We start from the raw sequence: 26157 nt of genomic DNA, 5'->3' as shown, positions 1-26157 counted from the left end.
GGCGAAGAGAGGACCCGGATTCGGTTTTCCTGATTGATAGGACTTGTAAGAGCCTGTGGCAACTCTAGCAAGTACAGCAGAGTGTGTGCTGCGGGACACCGAAGACAGGCGCGTATCAACGCCAAAAAATAAAAAGAAAGGGGGATCTGTGGGGAGCAATCCGGACTAGACTAAGTTGCTCGAATTAGGACTTATTCTATGCATCTGCTCTCCCACAATATGGCGCTGGGAGAGAAGTAAACAGCTTCCGCACAGCTGCCTCCAGTTCAACCAATTAACTGTAGGACTTGCTCCTGATTGGAGAGCAGCGTACTCAGCCGAGTTGGGATTGGCGGAGGAGGACTATAAAGGAGGAGAGAGACGGCATGCACCAGGAACATCTATGGGGAACATCTAAGGGAACCCGTGCAGCCCCCGAGAGAACCGGCCGGTGGTGTGCCGCTCCCCTGCGGAAGTGGGGAATGCGGCCAGGGGGAACTGCCCTTCCACGGAGGTGGAAGGGATAGTAGCCAACCCGGGGAAGAACCAGCAGCAAACCCGGGGAGGGCCGAGCAGACAGAAAGAACAGCGCAGGGTCCTGTGTCGTTCCCCCACGAAGACGGGGAGCGACACACCCCTGTATACTACTTCCCAATCTGATTTGTAGGAGTAGAAACCAAAAGATACTTGACAGTCACAGCAGGAAACACAAGTTTCAAATCTTCACACAGACATTTCCTGACTTACAATGAGGTGACATCCCAGTAGACGCAGTCAATGTTGAAAATACCTGAAGTCAGTCTTAAAAATCTTTCAGGGAACTCCAAGATGGCAGAGTAGGGAGGAAGCTTACTGCTCTAGTCCAGGAAAAGAGTTTAAATAAAGTGGAGAGTGCGCACTCTCAGGGAAGAGTTAGGGAGAAAACAGCAGAGGAAATGCTATGCAAATTAGAGGGACACAGTGGACCTACATGGAAGGTGTGGATGCCCACAACTCAGGACTCGAGCAGCCAAGGGTTTATGCACCAGCATTGGAAAGTGAGTTGAGACCAGACCACAACAGCCCAAGCAACTGGAGCTAAAGCTGCAGGAAGAGCCTAGAGGCAACCCAGCTTGGAGCCCTGTGGGGGATAGTGAACCTGCCAAACTAGAGAGAAAAAAAGAAAGAAAGAAACACACACAGAAAGAGAGACAGACAGAAAGACAGAAAGAAAAAGAGGGATACATTTCTCTCTCCCTGTTCACTTTACAACAGCATCCTGTAACAAGCTGATAGGTTAGGTGCCATTTTGGACATACGTAAACACTATGCCAGCTTGTGTCTGCACCCAGCGACCAGCCAAGTGGAGACTCCTGATTCTACTGGGGATAAGTAACAAGGGGCTAGGAGCTCATGACTGTGAGAGGTTTCTGTGCCGGAACTGTAGGGAAAAAAAAACAACTGAGGCTGTGTGGCAGGGCTCAGGGTGTGGCTGGGACTTGGGGCAGTCCCAGTGGGAGACTCCACATGCTCAGGGCTTCTTGGTTACCTGGTAAGGGACACTGCTGGGGAAACTGAACTTACACTGAGCACTACACAGATCCTTTGTGTGGTCCTTGGGGCAGAGCGGATGAATATTTTTCCCACTGGGGCTAGTGCTCAGGCATTGGTCTCTTTTGAGGAGAGAAGCTCAGCTGAGCAGAATAAACTTACCTTCTGATCTAAAAAAAAAAAAAATTTACCACCTCACACCTGGGTGTGTCACCTTAGACATGCCCTTCACCCTGGAGAACTGAACAGAGCTCCCTGGCCACACCCACTACAAGCCTCTAGATATTCACTTAAAGCATATACCACTGATCTACAGAGTCACAGTACAAAGATAAAAGCTGATACAGGAAGAAAAAAAAAATGAGTATCTCCACAAATACTGAACAAATGCACCAACTCAACAAACAAGAATAAGGAAGACAACCTGATGCCCCCAAAAGGACACAACACTTCAATACTAGATTGTGAAGATGATGAGATGGAAGAAACTCAAGAAATGGATTTCAAAAAATTGACGATAAGATTACAGAGAAGTAATCAAAGAAAATGCACAAATTACTGAAATCTGTACAGGAAATGAAAGAAAATTTCTCCCATTAAACAGATCTTAAAGAGAACTCAAAAGGAAATGAAGATTTGAAAGAAAAAAAAAGCAGTGGAAAGCCTTAACAACAGAAGGTAAAGGAAGAAAATCTCAGTAAAAGTTCAAAGGAAACTCAAAGCAAAAAATAGGAATATTTTTGTAAAAATGGCAGGGCAAAGTCATTACTTAACAATAGTCACCTTGAATGTAAATGGTCTCAACTCTGCAGTTAAAAGAAACATACTAGCTGAACGGATTAAAAAAAGAGAACCCAGTGCCAGTGCTGTGGCGTAGCAGGTAAAACTGCCGCCTGCAGGGCCAGCATCCCATATAGGCACCAGTTTGACTCCCAGCTGCTCCAGTCCCAGCTGTGGCCAGGGAAAGCAGTAGAGAATGGCCCAAGTCTTTAGGCCCCTGCACCCATGTGGGAGACCCAGAAGAAACTCCTGGCTCCAGGCTCCAGATCAGCTCCAGCCATTATAGCCATCTGGGGAGTAAACCAGCAGATGGAAGACCTCTCATTCTACCTCCCCCTCTCCGTAACTCTTTCAAATAAAGTAAACAAATCCTAAAAAAATCTATTTAATGCCTACAAGAAATCCATCTCAACAACAAAGATTCATGCACACTGAAAGTGAAAGGATGGAAAAAGATTCCATGCCAACAGAAACTAAAAAGAGTTGTGCAGCCATCCTAAAATCAGACAAAATAGACTTTAACACAAAAACTGTTAAGAGAGACAAAGAAGAGCACTAATTAATGATTAAGGGATCAATTCAACGGGATAATATAACTATTATCTCAATAGATGCAGACAAAGTGTTTGATAAAATGCAACACTTTTCATGATGAAAACTTAAGCAAATTGGGTATAGAAGAAGCATTCCTCACCACAATCAAGTCAATTTAAGACAAACCCATGGCCAGCATCCTATTGAATGGGGAAAAGTTGGAAGCATTTCCATTGAGATCTGATACCAGACAGGGATGCCCACTCTCACCATTGCTATTCAATACAGTCCTGGAAGTTTCAGCCTGAGTTGTTAGCCAAGAAAAAGAAGATACAAATTCAGAAGGATTCAGAAGGAGGAAGTCAAACTATCCCTATTTGCAGATGACATGATTCTATATACAGGGATTCTAAAACATTAAACTAAGAGACTATTCCAACTCATAGAAGAGTTTGGTAAAGTAGCAGGATGCAAAGTCAATACGCAGAAATCAACAGCCTTGGTATACACAGACAATGCCATGGCTGAGACTGAGCTTCTTAGATCAATCCCATTCACAATAGCTACAAAAAATAAAATTAAGTATCTTGGAATAAATTTAACCACAGAAATCAAAGATCTCTGATGAGAATTACAAAACATTAAAGAAATAGAGAATACAAAAATGGAAAAGCCTTCCATGTTCATGGATTGGAAGAATATAAAAATGTCCATTCTTCCAATAGTAATTTACAGATTCAATGTGATACCAATCAAAATACCAAAGACATTCTTCTCAGATCTAGAAAAAATGATGCCGAAATTCAAATGAAGGCACAGGAGACCTCGAATAGCTAAAGCAATCTTACACAACAAAAACAAAGCTGGAGACATTATAATACCAGACTTTAAGACATACTACAAGGCAGTTATAATCAAAACAGCCTAATACTGGTACAAAAAAACAGATGGACAGACCAATCTAAATAACTACAACCAACTTATATTTGACCGAGGAGCTAAAACTAATCCTTGGAGAAAGGATGGTCTCTTCAACAAATGGTGCTGGAAAAACTGGATTTCTGCATGTAGAAGCATGAAGCAAGACCCCTGCCTTACACCTTACACAAAAATCCACTACATATGCATTAAAGATCTACATCTATGACCTGACCCATCAAATTATCAGAGAACATTGGGGAAACCCTGCAAAACATTGGCACAGGCAAAGAGTTCTTGGAAAAGACTCCAGAGGCACAGATAATCAAAGCTAAAATTAACAAATGGGATTACATCAAATTGAGAATCTTCTGTGCTGCAAAAGAAACACTCAGGAAAGTGAAAAAGCAACCGACAGAATAGGAGAAATTATTTGCAAACTATACAACTGATAAAGGATTTATAGCCAGAAAATACAAAGATCAAGAAATTCCACAACACGACCGGTGCCACAGCTCACTAGGCTAATCCTTCGCCTTGCGGCACCAGCACACCGGGTTCTAGTCCCGGTCGGGGCGCCGGATTCTGTCCCGGTTGCCCCTCTTCCAGGCCAGCTCTCTGCTGTGGCCAGGGAGTGCAGTGGAGGATGGCCCAAGTCCTGGGGCCCTGCACCCCATGGGAGACCAGGATAAGTACCTGGCTCCTGGCTTCAGATTGGCACGGTGCACCGGCCTCAGCGTGCCGGCTGCGGCGGCCATTGGAGGGTGAACCAACGGCAAAAAGACCTTTCTCTCTGTCTCTCTCTCTCACTGTCCACTCTGCCTGTCAAAAAAAAAAAAAAAAAAGAAAGAAAGAAAAAAGAAAAAGAAAAAAAGAAATTCCACAACAAAACAACTCAGTGAACAAATGGGCAAAGGATTTAAACATTTTTTAGAACAGGAAATCCAAATGGCCAACAGACACATGAAAAAATGTTCAGGATCACTAGCTGTCAGGGAAATGCAAATCAAAACCACAATGAGGTTTCACCTCACCCCAGTTAGAATGGCTTTCATATATAAATCAACAAACAACAAATGCTGGTGAGGATGTTGGGGAAAAGGTACCCTAGTCCACTGTTGGTGGAAATGTAAACTGGTAAAACCACTATGAAAGTCAGTTTGGAGATACCTCAGAAATCTGAATATAGCTCTACCATATGACCCAGACATCCCACTCCTGGGAATTTACCCAAGGGAAATGAAATCAGCAAATAAAAGAGTTATCTGTACCCACATTTTATTGCAGCTCAATTCACAATAGCTAAGACATGAAATCAACCTAAATGCCCATCAACTGAAGAATGAAGAAATTATGGGATATGTACTCTATGGAATACTACACAGCAGCAAAAAAAAAAAAAAATAAAAATGGATGAATCTGGAAAAATCATACTTGGTGAAATAAGCCAGTCCCAAAAGGACAAATACCATATGTTCTCCCTGATCTGTGATAATAGAGCACCTAAAAGGAAATTTATAAAGTGAAATTGACACTTTGAGGAGCAATAACTTCAACAGCCCTAGTCTTGGCTGGTGAACAGTTTTTTTTTTTCATCATACTATTTGTTGAACTCTTTATTTAACCTAGTTAATTATGTGTATAAAGTCATTCAAAATAGATCAATAAAAAATAAGAGTGGGAATAAGAGAGGGAGGAGAAAGTAACTGTAAAGCTGTATACTTCTGCATACATTCCTATGGACTTGTTTCTAAGGGTACAGTTTAAAAACTTGCCAGAGGACCTCAAATCCCATTAAACTGGGTGGTAAAAATGCAAAGAAAAAGGTGATGAGATGGGGACCGGGTGAGTGTGTGTGTGTGTGTGTGTGTGTGCACGCGCGCGCGCACAGGTCTTTGATTTAAAAAGTGAGCTCTTGCTCTCATGGTCAAAAAAACCTAGAGAAGATGTCTGAAAACAAGCTGGTCATACTTGAGACTAGAGACATTGGATGGTAGCGAGCCTGAGAAATCAGCACTAGATTCGGAAGACAGTTAACAAGTAAAATCCATGGGAGTTGGTGGTAGAAGAGATGTGGGGAAAAGAGAGGATGTCAAGAATGAGTCCTAATTTCTGAAGTTAGTGGATGAGTGGTGGTCCTATAACTCTTGTGGTGATCACCTGGGAGCAGACCTAGTTTGTGAGGACAGATGATGAGTTTGATTGGGTATGTTAGATTTGAGTTTTTGGGTGTCACTGGTTGTTACTCAGTAATTGATGGCAAATACACATGGGAAGTCCCTTGGTGCCAAGAGCCATTTTTACTACAGACAGAACTGAAAGGTCTAGAAAGAGGTGAAGTAGTGTATAGAAGGTGGGCTCCAACCAACCCTGACTAAACTCTACTCTTGGAAGGGCATGTGAAGTAATACGTATGGACAAGAAGGTCAGAAAATAGAGCTGACACTTGCTAAGTGATGACTATGTCCTAGATGCTATAATGTAGTTTCTTATCTCATTTAAACCTCAAAGCTACTAAAAGGACAGTTATCCTTCCCTCCACATTCTGCCAAACTTCTTCCATGTTTTCCCAAACTTCATGAAAGTGATTAGACATGAGCATAATTTTTGGAAATCATTTGGATTACACCATTGCTCTGTCCATCCCTGTTCAATCACCTAAAAAAGAAATCCAAGACAGGTTCATCCCATCTGCTCTGTTCTCCATCTGCACCATATGGGGTCCAGATCAGCTGCTCAGCTCTAACTTCTTCCAACTCCCAAAACCCCTCCACAAAGCCCTATTGAACAGATTGGGAGGGATGGATGGATGGGTGTGTGTGTGTGTGTGTGTGTATATATATATATATATATATATATCTCCCGATCTTTTTCCTGAACCTTCCCTTCATTTCTTTGCCCTGGAACTCAGTTCTCTCCTGAGGACACTGCTTGTTGTGCAGTGCTGCGTGGCCACTTCAGCTCTTGCCAGTTAATTCTTATATTTCCAGATCTGTAAGTGGCCCAGGGGCTCTATCACTTCATCATGGGACTTCTCAATATGTACACCCACTCCTTAAGGATTTCAAAGGAAGGCAACTTGAGTTTTCATAGTTTTGCTAGCAAAAAGACAATTATATAGCCAGTGCTACTTAAAATTCTGTTCTTTGGAGCAGAGATAATTTTTTCTTTATAAACTGTTTGGTCCAGCAGTAAAAACATCTATTTGGTTTTGAGCAGTAAAAATGTATTTTCAGGGAAAACACTTTCTGCACACACATGCGGATGGTCCCCGACTTTCATTGGTTTTACTAAGAATTTTTGGATATTGCGTTGGTGTTAATTTGGATCTTGAATTTGGATCTTTTCCTGTGTTAACAGTTTGTGGTATGGTGTTCTTATGATGCTGGTCACTGACAGTGAACCACTTGGTCACAAGAATAAATGATATGTACAGTGTATTGCAATTAATAAATTACAGGAGGTATTCAACACAAGTTTAAAATAAGCTGTGTGTTAGATGATTTTACCCAGCTGTAGGCTAATGTAAGTGTCCTGAGGTAGGCTAAGCTACCATGTTCAGTAAGTTCCATGTTTTAAATGCATTTTTGAATTTAGGTATTTTTCTCTTTCAGTTTTTGTTAAGGAATACAAATTTCTAAAGTACAACTTTAGTGCATGAGGAGTTAGTACAACTTTAGAAATTTGCATTCCTTAACAAAAACTGAAAGAGAAAAATACCTAAATTCAAAAATGCATTTAAAACATGGAACTTACTGAACATCGTAGCTTAGCCTACCTCAAAAGTACAACTTTAAGGCCAACGCCGCAGCTCACTAAGCTAATCATCCACCTGCAGCGCTGGCACTCCGGGTTCTAGTCCCGGTCGGGGCGCCAGTTCTGTCCCAGTTGCTCCTCTTCCAGTCCAGCTCTCTGCTATGGCCCAGGAGGGCAGTGGAAGATGCCCAAGTGCTTGGGCCCTGCACCCACATGGGAGACTAGGAAGAAGCACCTGGCTCCTGGCTTTGGATTGGCACAGCGCACTGGCTGTAGCGGCCATTTGGGGGGTGAACCAAGAGAAGGAAGACCTTTCACTCTGTCTCTAACTCTGCCTGTCAAAAAAAAAAAAAAGTACAACTTTAAGATTATATTTTTTCTTCCGAATAGACCCACACTCCCACCCCTTCTCCTCCTCCCTCTCCCCTTGCCATTCTCATTCTCCATTAAGATTCATTTTCAATTGACTTTGTACACAGAAGACCAAGTCTATACTAAGATTTCAACAGTTTGCGTGTAAGCACGCACGCACACACACACAAACTAGTTTTATAATTAACATATAATACAAGCTGGCGCTGCGGCTCACTAGACTAATCCTCTGCCTTGCAGCACTGGCACACCAGGTTCTAGTCCCAGTCGGGGCACCAGATTCTGTCCCGGTTGCCCCTCTTCCAGACCAGCTCTCTGCTGTGGCCAGGGAAGGCAGTGGAGGATGGCCCAAGTACATGAGCCCTGCACCCCATGGGAGACCAGGAGAAGCACCTGGCTCCTGGCATCGGATCAGCGTGGTGCACCGGCTGTGGCGGCCATTGGAGGGTGAACCAACAGCAAAGGAAGACCTCTCTCTCTCTCACTGTCCACTCTGTCAAAAAAAAAAAAAAAAAAAAAAAAAAAAAAAAAAAAAAACCATAATACAACTCATTGAGGACAGAGGTCCTACATGGGGAGTTAGCAGTGACTCCTGCTTTTAATTTAACAATTAACACTCTTATGTATGATGTCAGTGACTACCTGAGGTTCTTGACATTAGCTGCTTAGGCTATGCAATCCTTTTGAGTCCACAAACTGTCAGTATTTGGACAAGGCCATAAGCAAAGTGGAAGTTCTCTCCTCCCTTTAGAGAACAGTACATCCTTCTTTGGCCACTTCTTTCCGCTGGGGTCTCACACAGATCCTTCATGTAGAACATGTTTTATCACAGTGTCTTGGTTTTCCATGCCGTAAATGCGCACATGGGCTTTTCAACCAGACCAGGAAGCCTTAAGGGCTGATTCTGAGGTTAGAGTGCTAACTTAAAGCGATTGTTATTCTAGGAGTCTGCTGTATGGACTGCTTTCCATGTTGGAACATCTTTTTAATTCTATTATTATTACAAGGCACTTGATCCTATATTTATGATAATTTCAACAATTAATCCTATCTATGTTCAATTTAACACTTAATATAATCACTTTTAACAAATAAGACGGCATTTTTACCACACAGATTAGTGGGATTTTGAGTCCCATGGCAAGTTTTTAAACTGTACCCTTAGAAGTAAGTCCTTAGGAATGTATGCGGAACTACGCAGCTTTACAAACTTCCTCCTCCCTCTATTCCCATTTATTGTTTACAGATATCTGTTTTCAACTGACTTTACAACACATATGATTAACTGTTAAACAGAGTTCAACAAATAGTATGAAAAAAATGAAAACAAAAAATCAAACTGTCCCTCAACAGTCAAGGGCAGCTCAAGTCATCCCTTCTCGAAGTGTCAATTTCACTTCTATAGATTACCTCTTAGGTGCTCTATTAGTCCTCACAGATCAGGGAGAACATTTGTGATTTGTCCCTTTGGGACTGGCTTATTTCACTAAGTATGATGCTTTGGCTTTGGTTATTTGTGCCTCTGGGGTCTTTCCCAAGAACTCTTTGCCTGTACCAGTGTCTTGGAGGATTTGATGGTATCAGGTCATAGATTTAGGTCTTTGATCCATTTTGAGTGGATTTTTGTGTAAGGTGTAAGTTAGGGGTCCTGCTCCATACTTCTGCATGTGGAAATCCAGTTTTCTCAGCACCATTTGTTTTCTCAGGACCATTTGTCCTTGCTTCAGAGCTCATCACCTTCTAATAAAGGGATCCCCAATATTTAAGATAAAAACAATAGTCCTTTAAGTGTGTATTTGGTTTATCCGATTGCACTTTTGGTTATACTCCATACTCTCACTGCCTGTGGTTGACCACACTTGCCCTTTCTTGACCCTTACCCTAAAAGCTCCTGCTCGTGGTCACAACCTGACCTCTCTGCACATGCTGTTCCATTTACCTAGAACCTGCCTGTGCTCAGCTCCTTGTCTCATTAACTCCTACTCACAGTATGGTTCTCAACTAAATGATTCTTAAGGGAGTTTAGATCATGTCAAGTCTTCTCCATATTGTGTTTCTTTCATAGAAATTATTTCCATTGATTATTATATATAAAATTATTTGTATGATAATGTATAAACTGTTCTCTTCCCTACTGCATGTTAAAATTCTGCAGGGGGACTGGCATTGTGGTGTGGCTGGTGAGGCTACCACCTGCAATGCTGGTATCCCATATGGGTGCCAGTTCCTATCCCAACTGCTCCACTTCTGATCCAGCTCTCCTTGCTCATGGTCTGGGAAAAACAGTGGAAGACGGCTCAGGTGCTTGAGCTCCTGCCACCCGCATGGGAGATCTGGATGGTTTCATCCTGGCTTCAGGTTGGCCCAGCTCAAGCCATTGGAGCCATGTGGGGACAAAGCCAGGGAATTGGAAAATCTCTTTGTCTCTTCCTTTCTGTAACTTTACAAAAAATTAAAAAAAAAAACTTCTCCAGGGAAAAGACTATGTCTAATTTTCAATTAGCCCATTTTCCCTAGGGATGACTACTATGCTTCACATTCGAAAAAATAAAATTTAGTAAGTAAAAGGGAGAGAAGGGAGATGGAGAAGATAAATCTATCCTTGCACTCACTGTCACATCCATTTGTCCTCTTTTATTCATTCAGCCACCACCCAATAATCTGTCAAGTCATTAATGAGAATAAGTGAGCTTCACAGTCATGGCTTCAATATAATACTTTTAATAAAACATTTGCTGCATAAGAAAGTCCTTGACAATTGCTTAATGCATAATATGAACTTTCACGAGATCTACAATAAGCCATTCTAAATAATTAGCTACAATCTTTTCATCTTTCTGCAATTCCAAGTCACAGAAACAAAAGAAATAAAGATCTCATAATGAGTCCCATAACAAGCCTCTGGCAGAAATTCTCACAATTTCTTCTGGAAAAGATTCCCATTATATACTTTTTAAAACTTTAAAGGGTCTTCTATAATGTTAATTAATGACCCACTCAAACATCATTAATTCAACTATTTTGAATAAATGACTTCCATAGAGCCAGTCTACTTGAAAACCTGAGGTATACAAGAAGTAGTCAAAACAAACACATGATAAAAGACATAATTTATTCAATCAATTGGTGAGTGAATAAGAAAGTAACTCAAGTTGTATGTCATAAGAGAACACCACAACTTTATGATCCACCACAATGTTTACCTGAGGTTTTTTAATAAGAAGTTGAGCACAATGAGAATACAAGTGCACAAAGTGGAACTAGTGTGGAGGCCAGGAGGCAATGTACTAGCCCAGAAGGGAAGTGGCCAGTGGCTGCAAGAATGTGGTATGGACACAGAGAGAGCTCAGAGGAGGAGTAGAAAACGTGGAAAGCAAGACAAGGAGATAAATGGTCTACAATTAATGTGAGGCAAACAGTCTCCCATTCCTGGTCTGTAGCTGTGGTGGTTTAGGATGACGTTGCCTAAAGGTTACAGTGGCTGATAGAGAAAGCAGCAGTCAGGCAACTGCGAGGAAAATTACAGACACACTCCTCTGCTTATGCCAAGTTCTCATCTTTGAGCTTTATCTACTTTGTACATCTCAGCCCTTGTGAGTTCAACCTTCTAGACATCCAAGTGTCTGAAATCTAAGCTTGTAACTCTGATTTCCTCCTGACTTCAGTCCCACATCTTCCCTCCCCATAGGTGCCCCTGCACCTTCAAGACATCTGGAAACAAGCTCCTTCCAGTTCCCACCAGAGGTGTTGCTTCTGTATCTTTTCCTAACTTCTATGCTAATCCCCTCCCACCTGCCAAGATGTGACAAGTTGGCTCCCACAGTTGACATCGACTCCTATTCAATATGCATTTCTAATCTCTCACTCCAGCTCAGAGCTTTCTTCGACTCTTGCCTGGGTAGTTGCAAGGTATTTCTTCCAAAATATTTAATACACTAAAGATGAGTGGGGTTGAAAAGCTGGGTTTTCATCATCACTTGCCTTTGAAATGCCTTCAAGGATTTCTCTGCCTTAATAGTGCTCAGAGTGTGGTCCACAGATCTGTAAGAGTCCTTGACACTCCATTTGAGGATGTGTGAGGTCAAAACTGTTTTATAATATTAAGATGCTACAGTCTACTTCTCTCTCATTCTCCCATGAATGGACAACAGGATTTTCCATACAGCAGATTGAACTCAGATACCAACACAAGATTCTACACACAGAAAGACAAATACTGCACAAGCTCACTTACATAGATTAATTATCCCTATCCAAGATGCTTGGGCACAGAGTGGTTCAGGGTTTGAAATTTTTCAGATTTTGTGAATTTTTCCATATATATGCATGTACACATACACATATAAGGGACAGAGACAAAGAGAGACAGACATCTTGGGGCTGAGACCCAGGAATAAACAAAAATCATTCTCATTTCACATATGCCTCACAAACACAGCCTGAGGCAACTTCATACAATGTTTGTAATCATTCTGTTAATAAAAGTTCCAATTTCCTACTTGTAGCACAATGTCAGTACACAAAAAGTTTTGGATTCGGGAGCATTTTGGAATTCAAATTTCATATTTTTATATTAGGGATGCTCAATGTCTAACTGGAACACAAAAAAAGCTGAATTCATAGAAACAAAGTAGAATGGTGGAGCCCTCTGAGCTCTCAGCTCCTCCACCAGCCCCACATTGACCCTCTCAGCCTGAACACTGCTGGCATCTCACATACAACCTGCGCACACTATGCAGCTGCTGATTGTGCCACCTGGTGACCCACTGACAACAGCCAGTAAGTGACAACACCAAACACCCAGAATCCGGGGGCTCATCCTGGGCCACTCCCTTCTGTTTTACCTTCCTGTGGCCTCACACTTGACAGCTGGAAGACGCACAAAAACCCATATAGGGACTCAAGAAGTATGAAAAACAATGCAACATAATGATCTTTTGGTAGTGGGCTTCAAAGAAAGGGAGATTGAGATTGAGAAAATGCCTGATAAAGAATTCAAACGAAAAATTATCAGGATATGCAGAAGATACAATAGAGTACACACACTTAAAATTAAAGCATCAGAGTAGAAACAACCTGGACCTGTACGGAAAATGCAGCCATGCAGCAAGGTATGGCAAGACAACAAAAGACCCAGAAGTTTGGATCTAGGGAAGAAGGCACCTGCCCTGGCAAACCAGGTGAGATTGGACTGCAGGGGCCCACGTCGCCGTCCATGCAGCAGGAGGGAGAGCTTAGTGAACTGCACCTTTCTGAGTCTGGCCAGGATCCCTCAGGACAGTGGGTTGACTACTGTTCACCCAGATGGGAGCAAGAAAAAAAAATAAAAGGCAGCAGTAGCTTGTCTCTCTCTCCCCACTTCTCTCCCATACAACAACAACCTGCAGCCAGCGGTAGGAGAACTGGTTCCATTTTTGCACACAGGCAACTAGTGGCCACACCAACTTTTGTGCATCTACCTAGCAATTATTGGGGTCTCCCCCTCCACTCATTAGGTGGGTGCAATCACAGCCCTTCGAGAGCAACTGACAGAGATGGTCTCCACTGTGCCAGCTGCAGCTGCCCAGTAAGGGGAGAGGGGAGCCATCCCTATGAAAGGGGAATGCCACTTGCGGCACTCTATGTGCCCAGCACAATTATGAAGTGAGCAGGGCTGCAGCTGCCAGGTATCATGTGCACCTGTGATCCAGAGACCTTACCAGAGAGAAAAACCTGTGTACCACACTGACATGGAATCTGGTTGGGAGGACTGGACTTGATCCAGCAGGGTGGAACACACACAGACAGCAGCCCTGAGAACAGCTCAGTCCCCCTGCAGCTAGAACAGGCTTCTGGCACAGAGTGGGTCCACTTGTCCTCCTTGACCTTGGGATCCCTGGATGCAGAGACTGAGAAAACACTATGACTACGTGAGAGGAGGCAGGGTGTAGCTGGGTTCTGAGCAATCACAGAGTGCTGTGACGTACTCTCAAAGATCCTTGGTTGCCTGGAGCAGCTCATAGCAGAGGGAATGGTGCTCTCAGGAGGGACTACGAAGATCAAATGTGCAGTTTATACGGTGGTGCAGATAAGCACTGAATACACTGGGGGCTCACACCTGGGCACTCTTCAGCTTGGAGTAGAGAGAGTGGTTGCACCAGTGATGACCACTCCTCCCCACACAGTAAACCAGAGGAGAGCAACCACATCCAACTTGGGTGTTACCCAGGGTACTCACCCCATCCTAGGCACTGACCAGAATTCCCTGGGTATACCCACCACAAACCTCTTGGTAGTCACTAAAGTGTAGATATTCCACTAAGCCACAGAGGAATAGCTCAAAGATAAAAAGTCATCAGAGGAAAAAAAATATTCTACAAATGCCTAAAAAGAAATTCAAGAAACAATAAGAAGACACTCTGACCTGCCCCAAATGAATACAACATTTCAATACTAGAATGTGAAGATGAATAGATTGAGGAAATGCCAGAAATGGAATATAAAAAGTTAATCATAGGATACTCAAAAGTAATCAGAGGCAAAAACATGAGCTAAAGAAATCCATATCATATCAATGAAAATTTTGTCCATGAAATTGAGATTTTAAAGAGAAATTAAAATGAAATACTAGAAATGAAGAATTCAACAGAACAAATAATAAATGCAACAGAGTTGAGGAGGCAGAAGAAAGAATATCCGAGCTAGAAGATGAATCTTTGGAAATTTTATAGTCAATTTAAGTTAGAAAACTTAAAATCAGTGTTGGAGATATAGAGGGTACTATTAAACAACCCAACATATGGGTCTTGGGAGCACCTGAAGGAGTAGAAATATGGAAGGGAATAAAAGACCTACTCAGTGAAATAATTAAAGAAAGCTTTCCTAACTTGGAGAAAGAAAGGAAGGTCTAAGTACAGGAAAGACATAGAACGTCTAACAGATATGACCAGAAAAGATCTTCATGATGACACATTATAAACTTTCCACAGAAAAGCATAAACGTGCTAAAATATGCACAAGACAAATGACAGATAACCTTCAGAGAATCACCAATTATACTCACAGCTGCCTTCCCATCAGAAACCATATACTATAGACAACAATGGCAAGATGTAGTACAAATCATAAGAGGGGAAAAAATTATCAACCCAGAATACTGTACTCTGCAAAACTCAGTTATGAATGAAGGTAAAATAAAGACATTCCATAACCAATAGAAAATGAAAGAATGTGTCACCATTCATCCAGCACCATTCTATGCTACACACAGAAACAAAGCCATCATCATGATAGAATGCAATGACAGAAAATCCCACAGTAAAAGTACAAAAGAAATCCAAAGTAAACGATGGGAATATTCACAGAAAAATGGCAGGGCCAAGTCATTACTTATCAGTATTCACCTTGAATGTAAATGGCCTCAACTCTCCAGTTAAAAGATATAGCTGACCTAATGGATTAAAAAAAAACAAGACCCATCTATTTGCTGCCTTATAAAACACACCTCACCAACAAAGATACACGTAGACTGAAAGTGAAGGTATGGAAACAGATTTCATGCTAACAGAAAAAAAAGGGCAGGTGTAGCCATCGTAATATCAGACAAAATAGGCTAACACAAAAGTGTTAAAAGAGACAAAGAAGAACACTATGTAATGATTACAGGATCAACACAATAGGAAGATGTGACTGTAATAAATGTGTATGCACCCAATTACAGGACACCTGCCTATTTAAAAAAAAAAAACTGTTAGCATATCTAGAGGGAGACTTAGACTCTACTACAATAGTAACAGGGGACTTTGACATCCCACTTTCATCAATGGACAGATCAACCAGACAGAAAATCAACACTAGGACCAAATGGAACTGATATCTACAGAACTTTTTATCCCACAGTTGTAGAATATACAACTCCCATTAGATCAACAGCATATTTTTCATCAGAAACTATACAGGCCAAGAGGTGATGGAATGATACCGGTCTAGGTTCTAAAAGCAAGTAATTTCCAACCAAGACTCTTACACACAGTGTAGCCCCGATTCATAAATGAAAGAGAAATAGACTTTCCAAAGCAAGCAAAAGCTGATGTAATTCATCATTGCCACAGCAGCCTTATGAAGACATCCCACATACAGAATTTAAAATAGTGATTACCAGAGGTTAAGCAAAGCGGAGGAGGGGAGTTGAACAACGGTTTCCAAAACACAGGAGGGTGAACACAACAGGTTCTGGTGTTGGCAGCGCAGTGGGGTGACTATGGCTCACAATGAAGCGTAATGCTGTATGGAAGGAACTATAGCAAGGGAACTGGAGGACTCCATACAAAGCAAAGATCAGGAAATGGATTTTGGTTGGTACTGTCAGTCTTCGCTATGCTTCTATATTAAAATATGGCACTGAACCCATTAAAAGTATGCAATTATTATGTTAAAATTTATATTTAAAATAAAATGAATTGATAGGAGAGCATTTTGAAATATGTATCTTAATATTTCATTTCTCTAGAAAAATGATCTTTAATTTCCAAGAATATGTTCACCCTATTCAGTTATTTAGGTTATTTTCAAGCACAATGCCCACTTAAAAAGTATTAATCTTCTTGAAATTCTAGGACTTCTGGAAGGAGTTTAATATCTTGATTTTTACATCCTTGGTGTCGGCCATCATGGCAGTAGCTCTCAATCAGTGAGACTAAAATCAATGTGGCTTTCCTTTTTCACGTAAGGTTTGATTAGCAAAGTCCTTACCTATTCCTGAAGCTGGGGTGAAGGAATGGATCCCATTAACAATACCGAAGTCCAGGGCCTGAAAATACCTGAAAGCAGATTGTCCTGTCTCCCAGATGAAAATATCAACTGAATTCTGATCTCCTATAATTATGGAATAAAGCAGAATAAAAGAAGGCAAAGGTTTAAAAACAGAAGACCAAATGACACATAAAACTATAATAAGAATGTTAGATCTGAAGAACAAATTTCATCAGACATCACTCCTAACAAAACACAACTAAGCAGGAAGCACTTCTGCGTTCCTTTTGCATTCCACATGAAATGAATACAGTTAGCCACTCATCTTGATCAGATGGGCAAGAAAAGATGCCAACAGAATTTTACCTGAAAGTTCCACTGTGCAGAAGAAAGCAAACTCACATGTGAAGCAGTTTTATCAGAAGTTGCTAATTATTATTAATACTATAAATTACTCATAATACCTCAAGTATCTCCGTATTTTATTTATAAAATCTTCATAGAGCTTTCTACTTTATTATCTACCCTCCTCCAATCTTCTCTTAATTCAAAACTAATGGTTCATCCCATAAAAAATCACGGTCATAAGCCTTAATTTTTTTTTCCCCTCAAAATCCCATACTTAACATCCATCCTCAAAAACATTATATTGATCAGGTAAAAACTTACTGCAGGAACATTTTTGTAAAGAACGTACAATATAAATGTTAGCTATTTTTGATAAAAACCACGCATGTATCACAGATGCTATTATCTTCTCACCTGGAAAGGTATTTTTGGCAAAAATGAGGTAAATGTCATCTCCCAAGGACAAAGCCTCCATTTTTGTTGCCCCAAGGACCGGCACCTCTTGAAAGCTAAGAAATCCACTCCCAGACCATCTGAGTAAAAGGGCAGGTAGCTTGGAGTCAGTCTGGGAGACGGCCAGGAACACAGAGCCTCCCCTGTGGAACAAGGCCATGGCCAGCACACCTCGGACAGGGAGCTGCTGATGCAGCACGAAGCTTCCTCCATCCCACCTGAAGACCTGCAGGGAATATTCAAATAAAGAATCTGTGATCAGAAACTTCGCACCCATGAGAATTTTGCCAAAAAATCTGTTTGCTCTCCTGGATTGTTTTATTTCCTTAGGGGGATACTTTCATAAGTGAGAAGTACCCCCAACAGGTGCATGCCTGCAGCCCTTTTTCTTGGCTCTGTGTGCATTTGCACATGTGTGTGTACATGCACTCACATGCAAAGACCTCAGTACCAAATGCACACCTCGATAGAGGTGAGTGACAGCAGGGAAGGAGAATGCCTTCAACAGCAGAGAATGAGACTGAAGGTAGAAAATTCAGAAACTTTCTGATGCTGCAGTAACGTCAGCAACAGTGTACAACAACATCCAAACCATCTTCATTCCCAAAGTGCAACAGAGTCAAGGTTTCAGGATGAGGGTCCTAAATCTACAAAGTAAAAAATTCAGAGTCCACCTGATTTCTTACATAAGTCGGTCAATTTCTAAAATAATTTTCTGTGTTCAGGCAAAAATTAGGAACTTGAGATGGGCTTTAGGCTGCGAGGCCTGGAAATAGTGCTTTCTCCCTCCATGGATCTTACTAACTCTTAGGAAAAGGCAAAAAGTAAATTCTCAGGAATTGAATAAATGATGACTATAAATTGAGACAAGTGCTAAAGATGACAATTAGGAAGGTGTTAGAGAATGGATATATTCTCGTCAACTCAGATCTTCACAACAAAGTTTCTAAAAAGAAAAAAATAAATTGCCATGCTGTGAACTGGAAGGAAGCTAGAAGTCCTGGGGATTGAAAAAATTTAAGATTAGGAGGTACTTTCACTAGCATGGGCAAGTAATCTACCATCCAAACAGGATCCATTGGAGAGCAAAAAAAAGGGGAGGGTGTCAATTGCTACCCAGGACCGCAGGCAGAGTCCAGCACTATCGTCTGCCAATCATAAGCATAAGATGCCACTTGGGATGCTGCATGTCATATCAGAGTGCCTGGGTTTAAGGCCAATTCCACTCCCAATTCCAGCTTCCTGCTAATGAGCGCCCTGGGAAGTAACAGGTGATGTCTCATGTAGTTGGGTCCCTGCCACTCTCATGGGAAAGCTAAGTTCTGACTCCCGCTGTTAGCCTGGCCCAAAGCAGCTATCATGGGCTTTTGGAGAATGAACATGTCTCCGTGTGTCTAGCTTCCAAATAACAATTTAAAAACTTAAAAACCTTATGAATTCTTTCAAGATAGCTCGCTGCTGAGTGGAGAAAAGAAACACAGAAGGGAGGAGGAGATGCAATCACGGAGATTTCTGTCTAAACTGAGCAATCCAAGAACATTTATGCTGATTACAATAATGTGATAAATGCCAGAGAACTAAAATCACTTAAGATTACGAAGGCAAGAGGCGCATCTATGTGAAAGACCTGGTTTTTGAACAAAAGACACTTTATCCGTCATTAACAGGTAGGAAGAATAAGAATGAGGTGCAAGCCCGTTTTTAAACTTGGTACAGGGAAGATAAGGAATTCCCTCCTGGCAGTCTCTGTTTCAACAAAGTCATTAGCTAAAAATGAGATGGCAGGCATTAACAGAAGTCCACAGAGTGACAAAAATTATCAAGTAAATATTGCCAGGATTACAAAATCCGGTTTACTAGAGACACATGGAATTTCTGGGTTAATGCTGAGTGCTCACTTTGCATTAATAATGAAATCTTAGTGATACCATCTGTCTAGTTGCGCATTTTCTCTCCATAACATTTCTAACTCAAACGTTCAAGTTTATCATTACATTAAAGGAGCCCAACCCTTTAAGACAACATAATATTTGTAACTCTGTTGTTTAAAAATTAACTGAGGGCCAGGGTTGTGGCATGGTGGGTAAAGTCACCACCTACAATGCTAGCATCTCATGTGGGTACCAGTTCATGTCCCAGCTGCCCCAATTCCAATCCAGCTCCCTGATAATACAGCTGGGAAAGCGGCAGAAAGAGGACAGAGTGCTTGGTCCCTGCCACCCATGTGAGGGACCCAGATAAAGTTCCTGGTCCTATCTTTAGCCCAGTCCAACCCCAGCCATTGTGGCCAGGTGGGGGAGTGAGCCAGTAGATTAAAGATCTCTCCTCTCTGTAACTATCTCAAGTAAGTCAATTTTACAATCAATTGACTCATCAAGATTTCCACTCTTTTTGACTTTACCAGAAGTAAATTGTAACTTTTATACAAACCCCAACAAACCATATCTAACGACTTTTAATTATAGTATTAAAAGAGGAAAAAAGCTTTTAAAAGAATCGAACCTGAGTCAATTCAGAATCATCACTCTGACTTGCAACAATCAAATAATCTTGATTCTGCGAAGTAAAATATCTTACTTGAGAACTTTCTGCAATACTGATTGTTTGCACCTACAAAGGAGACAGAAGAACAGGAATAAAAATTTTAAAGGACTTTAACTAGGGACGACACTGAACAGTCTTTGAAGTTCACAACTGTAAAAATCACTCTCATCCCGTGTGTGTCATTTCAAGACAGACAATATCCCTCAATAGATACCTTGCTCAAATGTGCATGACCTCTGAACTTGCAAAAAGTCCTTTCTCACATCAACACAGAACATACATTATCATCCATTTGGTTCAGTCTTAGAAACCTTAATTTCTTTTAAATAAAAATTCTAAGCTATGAAAAATTGAATATTTTTACCAGCAATAATTTGAATCCTGATGTGAATGTATATACATTGTTAATCGAAGACTTTTCTTCATTTCTTCCTTCCTGAGTAATGACAACGTATGTGGAAGCACCAATACTGAAGGCCTCGCACGTTTTAGCGTTTTCTATGTTTAAATCCTAGGACGTGAGGAATAACCGTAACTCACAAGGCATCCAAACTTTACCTGCACGTTTTATGTGATCTATAAAACAAGTGACGTTTACCTCAACTGGTGTAAAAACCCCTTGCCACCGGTAAACAGTGACAGACGAGCTTCTTAACATTATACCATATACTGACTCTTCCAAATTCAGAAAACACCAGCCAGACGCTGACTCTTCCAGAAAACTTTGAAATATGGAAAGCACAGCATTCGTTCCCCCTGAGAAAAACAAATCATGATTTACTACTGTATACTCTGCTCCAAGCCTTATCTACACTACTTTACGGTTACTTGAATGGGTTGGTTACTAGAAATCAAATTCTGTCCACAGGGTGTGTGTGTGTGTGTGTGTGTGCGTGTGCGTGTGTGTGCACGCGCGCGCACGCAAGCACATGCATAAGAAAGCGACAAGGTAGAAAACTTTAGTAACTGAAAATAATTTTAAAAAACAAGTTGATTACGTGCTGTCTATACCCATACAGACTTTTCCAATGTGTGTGTATATATATATATATATATTTTTTTTTTTGGACAGGCAGAGTGGACAGTAAGAGAGAGAGACAGAGAGAAAGGTTTTCCTTTGCTATTGGTTCACCCTCCAATGGCTGCCACAGCCGGCGCACCGCGCTGATCCGATGGCAGGAGCCAGGTACTGATCCTGGTCTCCCATGGGGTGCAGGGCCCAAGCACTTGGGCCATCCTCCACTGCACTCCCGGGCCACGGCACAGAGCTGGCCTGGAAGAGGGGCAACTGGGACAGAATCCGGCGCCCCGACCAGGACTAGAACCTGGTGTGCCAGCGCCGCAAGGTGGAGGATTAGCCTAGTGAGCCGCGGCGCCAGTCTTTCCAATGTTTATATTAAGATAAATACTAACTGTGCATTTCAAAGGGTCAGTGCTATGGTGCAATGGGTTAAGCCACCACTTGAGATGCCAGCATTTGAGTCCTGATTGCTCCACTTTCAATCCAGCATCCCACTAATGCACCTGGGAGGGCAGCAGAAGATGGTGCGAGTGCTTGAGCCCCTGCCGCCCACGTGGGAGACCTGGATGGAGCTGGTGCAACCATTTGGGGAGTGAACCAGTGCACAAAGGAAATCTGCGTGTCTGTCACTGTCACTCTGCCTTTCAAATAACACAAATATTAAAGGGGAATGTACCAAATGTTATCAACTTTAAAGATGATGAAAATATGTGTAAAAGAAATAATAGATATTCTTTAAAGAAAGATGCTGAATGTTAGGTGTTTTCAACTTACACCAGTAACTTGAAAATGTTTTTTGCCTCAAAAGCTTCCCAATCTCATACTCTTCCCACTCAATTTTTCTGTAATTAATCCCCACTCATCGTTTGATGTTAGATCAAACATAAATACTCCTTGGAAGAATTCCCTCATGTTCTGTCAGTATCTCCCCATTAAAATGTTTATTATAGTGTTTGAAGTACATATTTATTTTTACTTATTTGGTTCATTTCCATCATCCCTAAAGCGTAATCTCCACAAGCTCAGTACTATGGAGGCTCATGACAGACTCAATACATGTCTGAGGATGCAAGAAAATAATTCAATTTCAGTTCTCCATTTGCAATAGAGCTATAACTAAGTCTTATATATGCAATATTTGGTTACAGAACTTTTTTCGCAAAATATCAAAACATACTCATTCCAAACGCTGTTTCAGATACCATCTCCCATTCCACACTCACGGCCAAATCAATGCCATTGGTACGTGACACATTCAAATACACCGTCCTGTTGGCTTCTTCGATGTCTATAGAGGTGGCTCTAAAAGAAAAAAATAGGATTGTGGAAAGCAGATGAAGAATGTAATTTCGATGTGTTTAAAATTTGGAACATGTTGCTAGGATCTACTTGATACACTTTTAAATTTTACAAATTCCAGGGTGAGATTCATTAATATCCAGAGGATTAGACTCCCAAGAGACAAAATATTCACTGATGAAGATTTTTCCAAAGCACAGATGAAACACTGATACTAAGATCCTAAGAACACACTGAGAATCTGTAACCCCCCCAAAAAAAACAAACTGTCATTTCTAAGTTTCATCACACAGAAGTCAAAAATTCTGAAAATTCTTAGTCTATTAAGAAAGTATGCCTGTTAACATATTTTAAGACCGAAAATAAATATTTGTCAGCTTCTAAGGGCAATCTTTTTAAAGTGATATGCTAACATGTATTTGAACAGTCATTCAACTCGAACAGTTAAGTAGTTTATATCATTTATTTTATTTATTGATTGATTTGAAAGAAATACAGAGAAAAGGAGAGAAAGAGAGGGAGAGATCTTTCATTAGCTGGTTCACTCCCCCAAACGGCTGCAATGGCCAGGGCTGGGTCAGGCTTAAGCCAGCAGCCTCTTCTGGGTCTCCCACATGGGTAAAGGGGCACAAGGACTTGGGCCATCTTCCACTAATTCCCAGACCATAGCAGAGAGCTGGATCTGAAGTAGAAAAGCCAGGACTCGACCAACACATATATGAGATGCTGGCACTGCAGGCGGAGGCTTAACCTACGCCATAGCACTGGCCCTGCTTTTTGACAGTGTGACCTTAATATAAAGTCTAATAACATCACACACAATACATCTGGGATTTGGATGCTTGCTGTTACGAGAGGTCATATGGTCTCTCATGGTCTACCTTACTGAGTCCTCTGTAAAAGTCTCTTATGGGGCCAGCAATGTGGTGTAAAAGGTTAAGCCTCAGCTTGCAATGTATGCATCCCATATGGGCGCCGGTTCAAGTCCTGGCTACTCCACTTCCAATCCAGCTCTCTGCTGCACACCTGGAAAAGCAGTGGAAGATGGCCCAAGTGCTTGGACCCCTGGCATCCAAGTGGGAGACCCGGAAGAAGCTCCTGGCTTTGGCCTGGCCCAGACCCAGCCATAGAGACCATTTCGGGGGTGAACCAACAGATTAAGATCTCTGTCTCCTTCTCTGTATGTCTGCTTTTCAAATAAATTAGTAAGTCTTTAAAATAAAGCCTCTTGTAATCAGAAACCCAGAAGAAAAAAGAATTGTGTCTCTCTGTTGCTGCAAATATAGTTTTGTAAAACTTTGTTTTATAACCTTGTTAAACCAATGATGAAGAATGTTAAACCACTATAGTTTTATTTATCTGGTTACTTTAAAATTTGCTGTATGTGGATGAAACGGTCATTTCTCCATTCAATTACTCTTCATAGCACTGTCTATATTCCCACTAACCTAGGGTCTTTTTGCTTTTTACTGATTAAACTTATTATTCAGGGAAGTATTAAGCCTTTTTACTCTAATGTCATTTTAATATATTATCTCAAAAACAAACAAAAGAACGGGAGAAGGGAGGTGGGTGGGAAGGAGAAAAAGTATTATGCTTTTAGAATTGCACCTACAACTCACATTCAATCTATTAATAACTAAAAATTATACTTTTAACGTTTGAAGAGAAAATTCATGAATGTATCCCATGTACTTTTTAAAATACCTTTGCTGCAAAAAAAAATTAGAAATCCATTCCCTTCTGCATTTTCATGTGTCAATAACTATTTCCTGAGCTTTAGAAGTGATAATTTCCTTATACGTAAACTATACCTATTTTCAACTGTAGAGATACTGAATAGCCCCAAAGGAGCCTGGTTTTGCAAAACTGTTATCAGGGTTTGAACACGTTCCCCTAGTCTAGCACCTCCGGTTGGATTAAACAAGGTACAAACAAAATGCTCATCCATTTCTGGTTCCGTGTCTAATATGGCAGATATGTGTAGAACCTGAAAACAAAATCAGAAGTTACTGGAATCAGTATTTTTGCCATACATACATAGAAAAATTTATTAAACATTTTAAAACAAAATAATATGCTTTGAGAAATATCACCTATTTTTATTTAATACAGATCTCCAAATGTGATGGTTTCCAAGTTACTACTTTTGGGATATTAACATTGTCACAGTGTCTAAAAAATAAATATTTATGGTACTGAAAACAGCACCAATTTAAAAAATTCAACCTTTCCATCTTTGCAAACTTTTTATCCTGCCCTGGACATACACCTTCACTTGTCTCACTCTAGTGTGTTAAGTAGTAGTCATCGTCAGAGCAGGCACAAGCTGGGAACAGCCCCAATGTGCACCTACAGGAGAGCGGAAGGACAAGCTGAAGAGTTCTCAGTGCAGGACAGCTCGGCTATGAAACAGAACCACGAGGCTTGCAGCCAGAGATCCCAGAAATTACGCCGAGACACAGAAACCAAGTGTCACTGACAACACAGAGCATGATTCTCTTTGAACAAAGCCCATGCACCAGCCTAAGGGGTCTTCAGTGACAGAAATCGGCCAAGAGCTTCCTCAAGAAGGGGCAAGCCCAAGGTACAACGGGGACAGGTCTGGGGAATGGCGATGTGAAATCTGAATGCAGGTGTATAGTGGCTTTTCCCCCCATAACCTCCCTCTCACCCGCAACTATCCCATCTCCCACTCCCTCTCCCATCCCATTCTTCATCAAGATTCATTTTCAATTATCTTTATATGATGCTATGTACTTTAAAGCCTGAGTATGAGGGCTGGCGCTGTGGCATAGTTGGCTAAGCCTTCCTCTGCAGCAACCACATCCCATATGGGCGCCAGTTCGAGTCCCGGCTGCTCCTCTTCCTATGCAGCTCTCTGCTATGGCCTGGGAAAGCAATGGAAGATGACCCAAGTGCTTGGGCCCCTGCACCCGTGTGGGAAACCCAAAAGAAGCTCCTAGCTTTGGACTGGCCCAGCTCCAGCCATTTGGGGAGCAAACCAGTGGATGGAGTACCTTTCTCTCTGCCTCTGCCTCTCTAACTCTACCTCTCAAATCAATAAAATCTTTAAAGTCTCTGTATGGTTTATACTTCAACATTTAAGTATGTGCAACAAAAGCTGTTCTGTAGGTTTAAAACTTTTATTTGCTCTAATGTTTAAGTTGTCAAAATAAATTATTTAACCACTCAGTGATTAAATTCTTTTAAGAAAAAAGTTAGAGTAATTTAGAATGTACAAGACCAGCATAGCAGGTTAAAGCTAAGCTGCGGCCGGCAATGCTGGAATTTTTCATCAGATCTCTGGTTGGAGTCCTGCTTGCTCCGCTTCCAATGCAGCTCCCTGCCAATGTGTGTGGGAAAGCAGCAGCAGTTGGCCCAAGTGCTCAAGCCCCTGCCACCCATGTGGGAGACATGAATGGAGCTCCAGGTTCCTGGATTCAGCCCGGAACTGTTGTGGCCATTTGAGAAATGAACCAGCAAATGGGAAGATGTTTCTTTCATGCTCTCTCCCCCCGTCCCTCCCTCCACTTTCTCTGTCCCCCTCCCCTTCAAATAAGTCCATCTTTTGTAAAAAGAAATTTAAGAGCAATGTCTGTGCCAGTATTTGCATATGGCTCTACTCTACGGCCGGCTTCTGCACCTGCACCCTTTATACACTGCAAACTGCCTTAGCACGGCCACATGGTTCATCTAATGTCTTCACCTCCCTACTAAGCTGGCAGGTTTTTGTTTTGTTTTGTTTTGTTTTGTTTTGTTTTTTTGACAGGCAGAGTTAGAGAGAGAGGCAGAGTTAGAGAGAGAGACAGAGTTATAGACACAGAGAGAAAGGTCTTCCTTTTTCCGCTGGTTCACTCCCCAAATGGCTGCTACGGCTGGTGTACTGCGCC

At 41.5% G+C, this 26157-nt stretch overlaps 1 protein-coding gene across 1 annotated transcript in view; it reads right to left on the bottom strand.

Moving 5' to 3' along the window:
- Window positions 1-26157, bottom strand: part of ADGRV1 (adhesion G protein-coupled receptor V1) — a 597653-nt gene that overhangs the window by 416571 nt on the left and 154925 nt on the right. Inside the window, exons 44-50 of the mRNA XM_070056453.1 lie at window positions 24079-24254; window positions 22143-22267; window positions 20543-20700; window positions 20309-20455; window positions 19903-20010; window positions 17362-17626; window positions 16600-16722 (exon numbers count right to left, since the gene is read on the bottom strand). Coding sequence (XP_069912554.1) covers window positions 16600-16722; window positions 17362-17626; window positions 19903-20010; window positions 20309-20455; window positions 20543-20700; window positions 22143-22267; window positions 24079-24254 — 1102 coding nt within the window. The remainder of the gene's footprint in view (window positions 1-16599; window positions 16723-17361; window positions 17627-19902; window positions 20011-20308; window positions 20456-20542; window positions 20701-22142; window positions 22268-24078; window positions 24255-26157) is intronic.

The sequence above is a fragment of the Oryctolagus cuniculus genome, chromosome 14, assembly GCF_964237555.1.
Source record: "Oryctolagus cuniculus chromosome 14, mOryCun1.1, whole genome shotgun sequence".
Taxonomy (NCBI): domain Eukaryota; kingdom Metazoa; phylum Chordata; class Mammalia; order Lagomorpha; family Leporidae; genus Oryctolagus; species Oryctolagus cuniculus.
The sequence above is the reverse complement of the archived record's forward strand: the minus strand, read 5'-3'. Positions and strand labels throughout refer to the sequence as shown.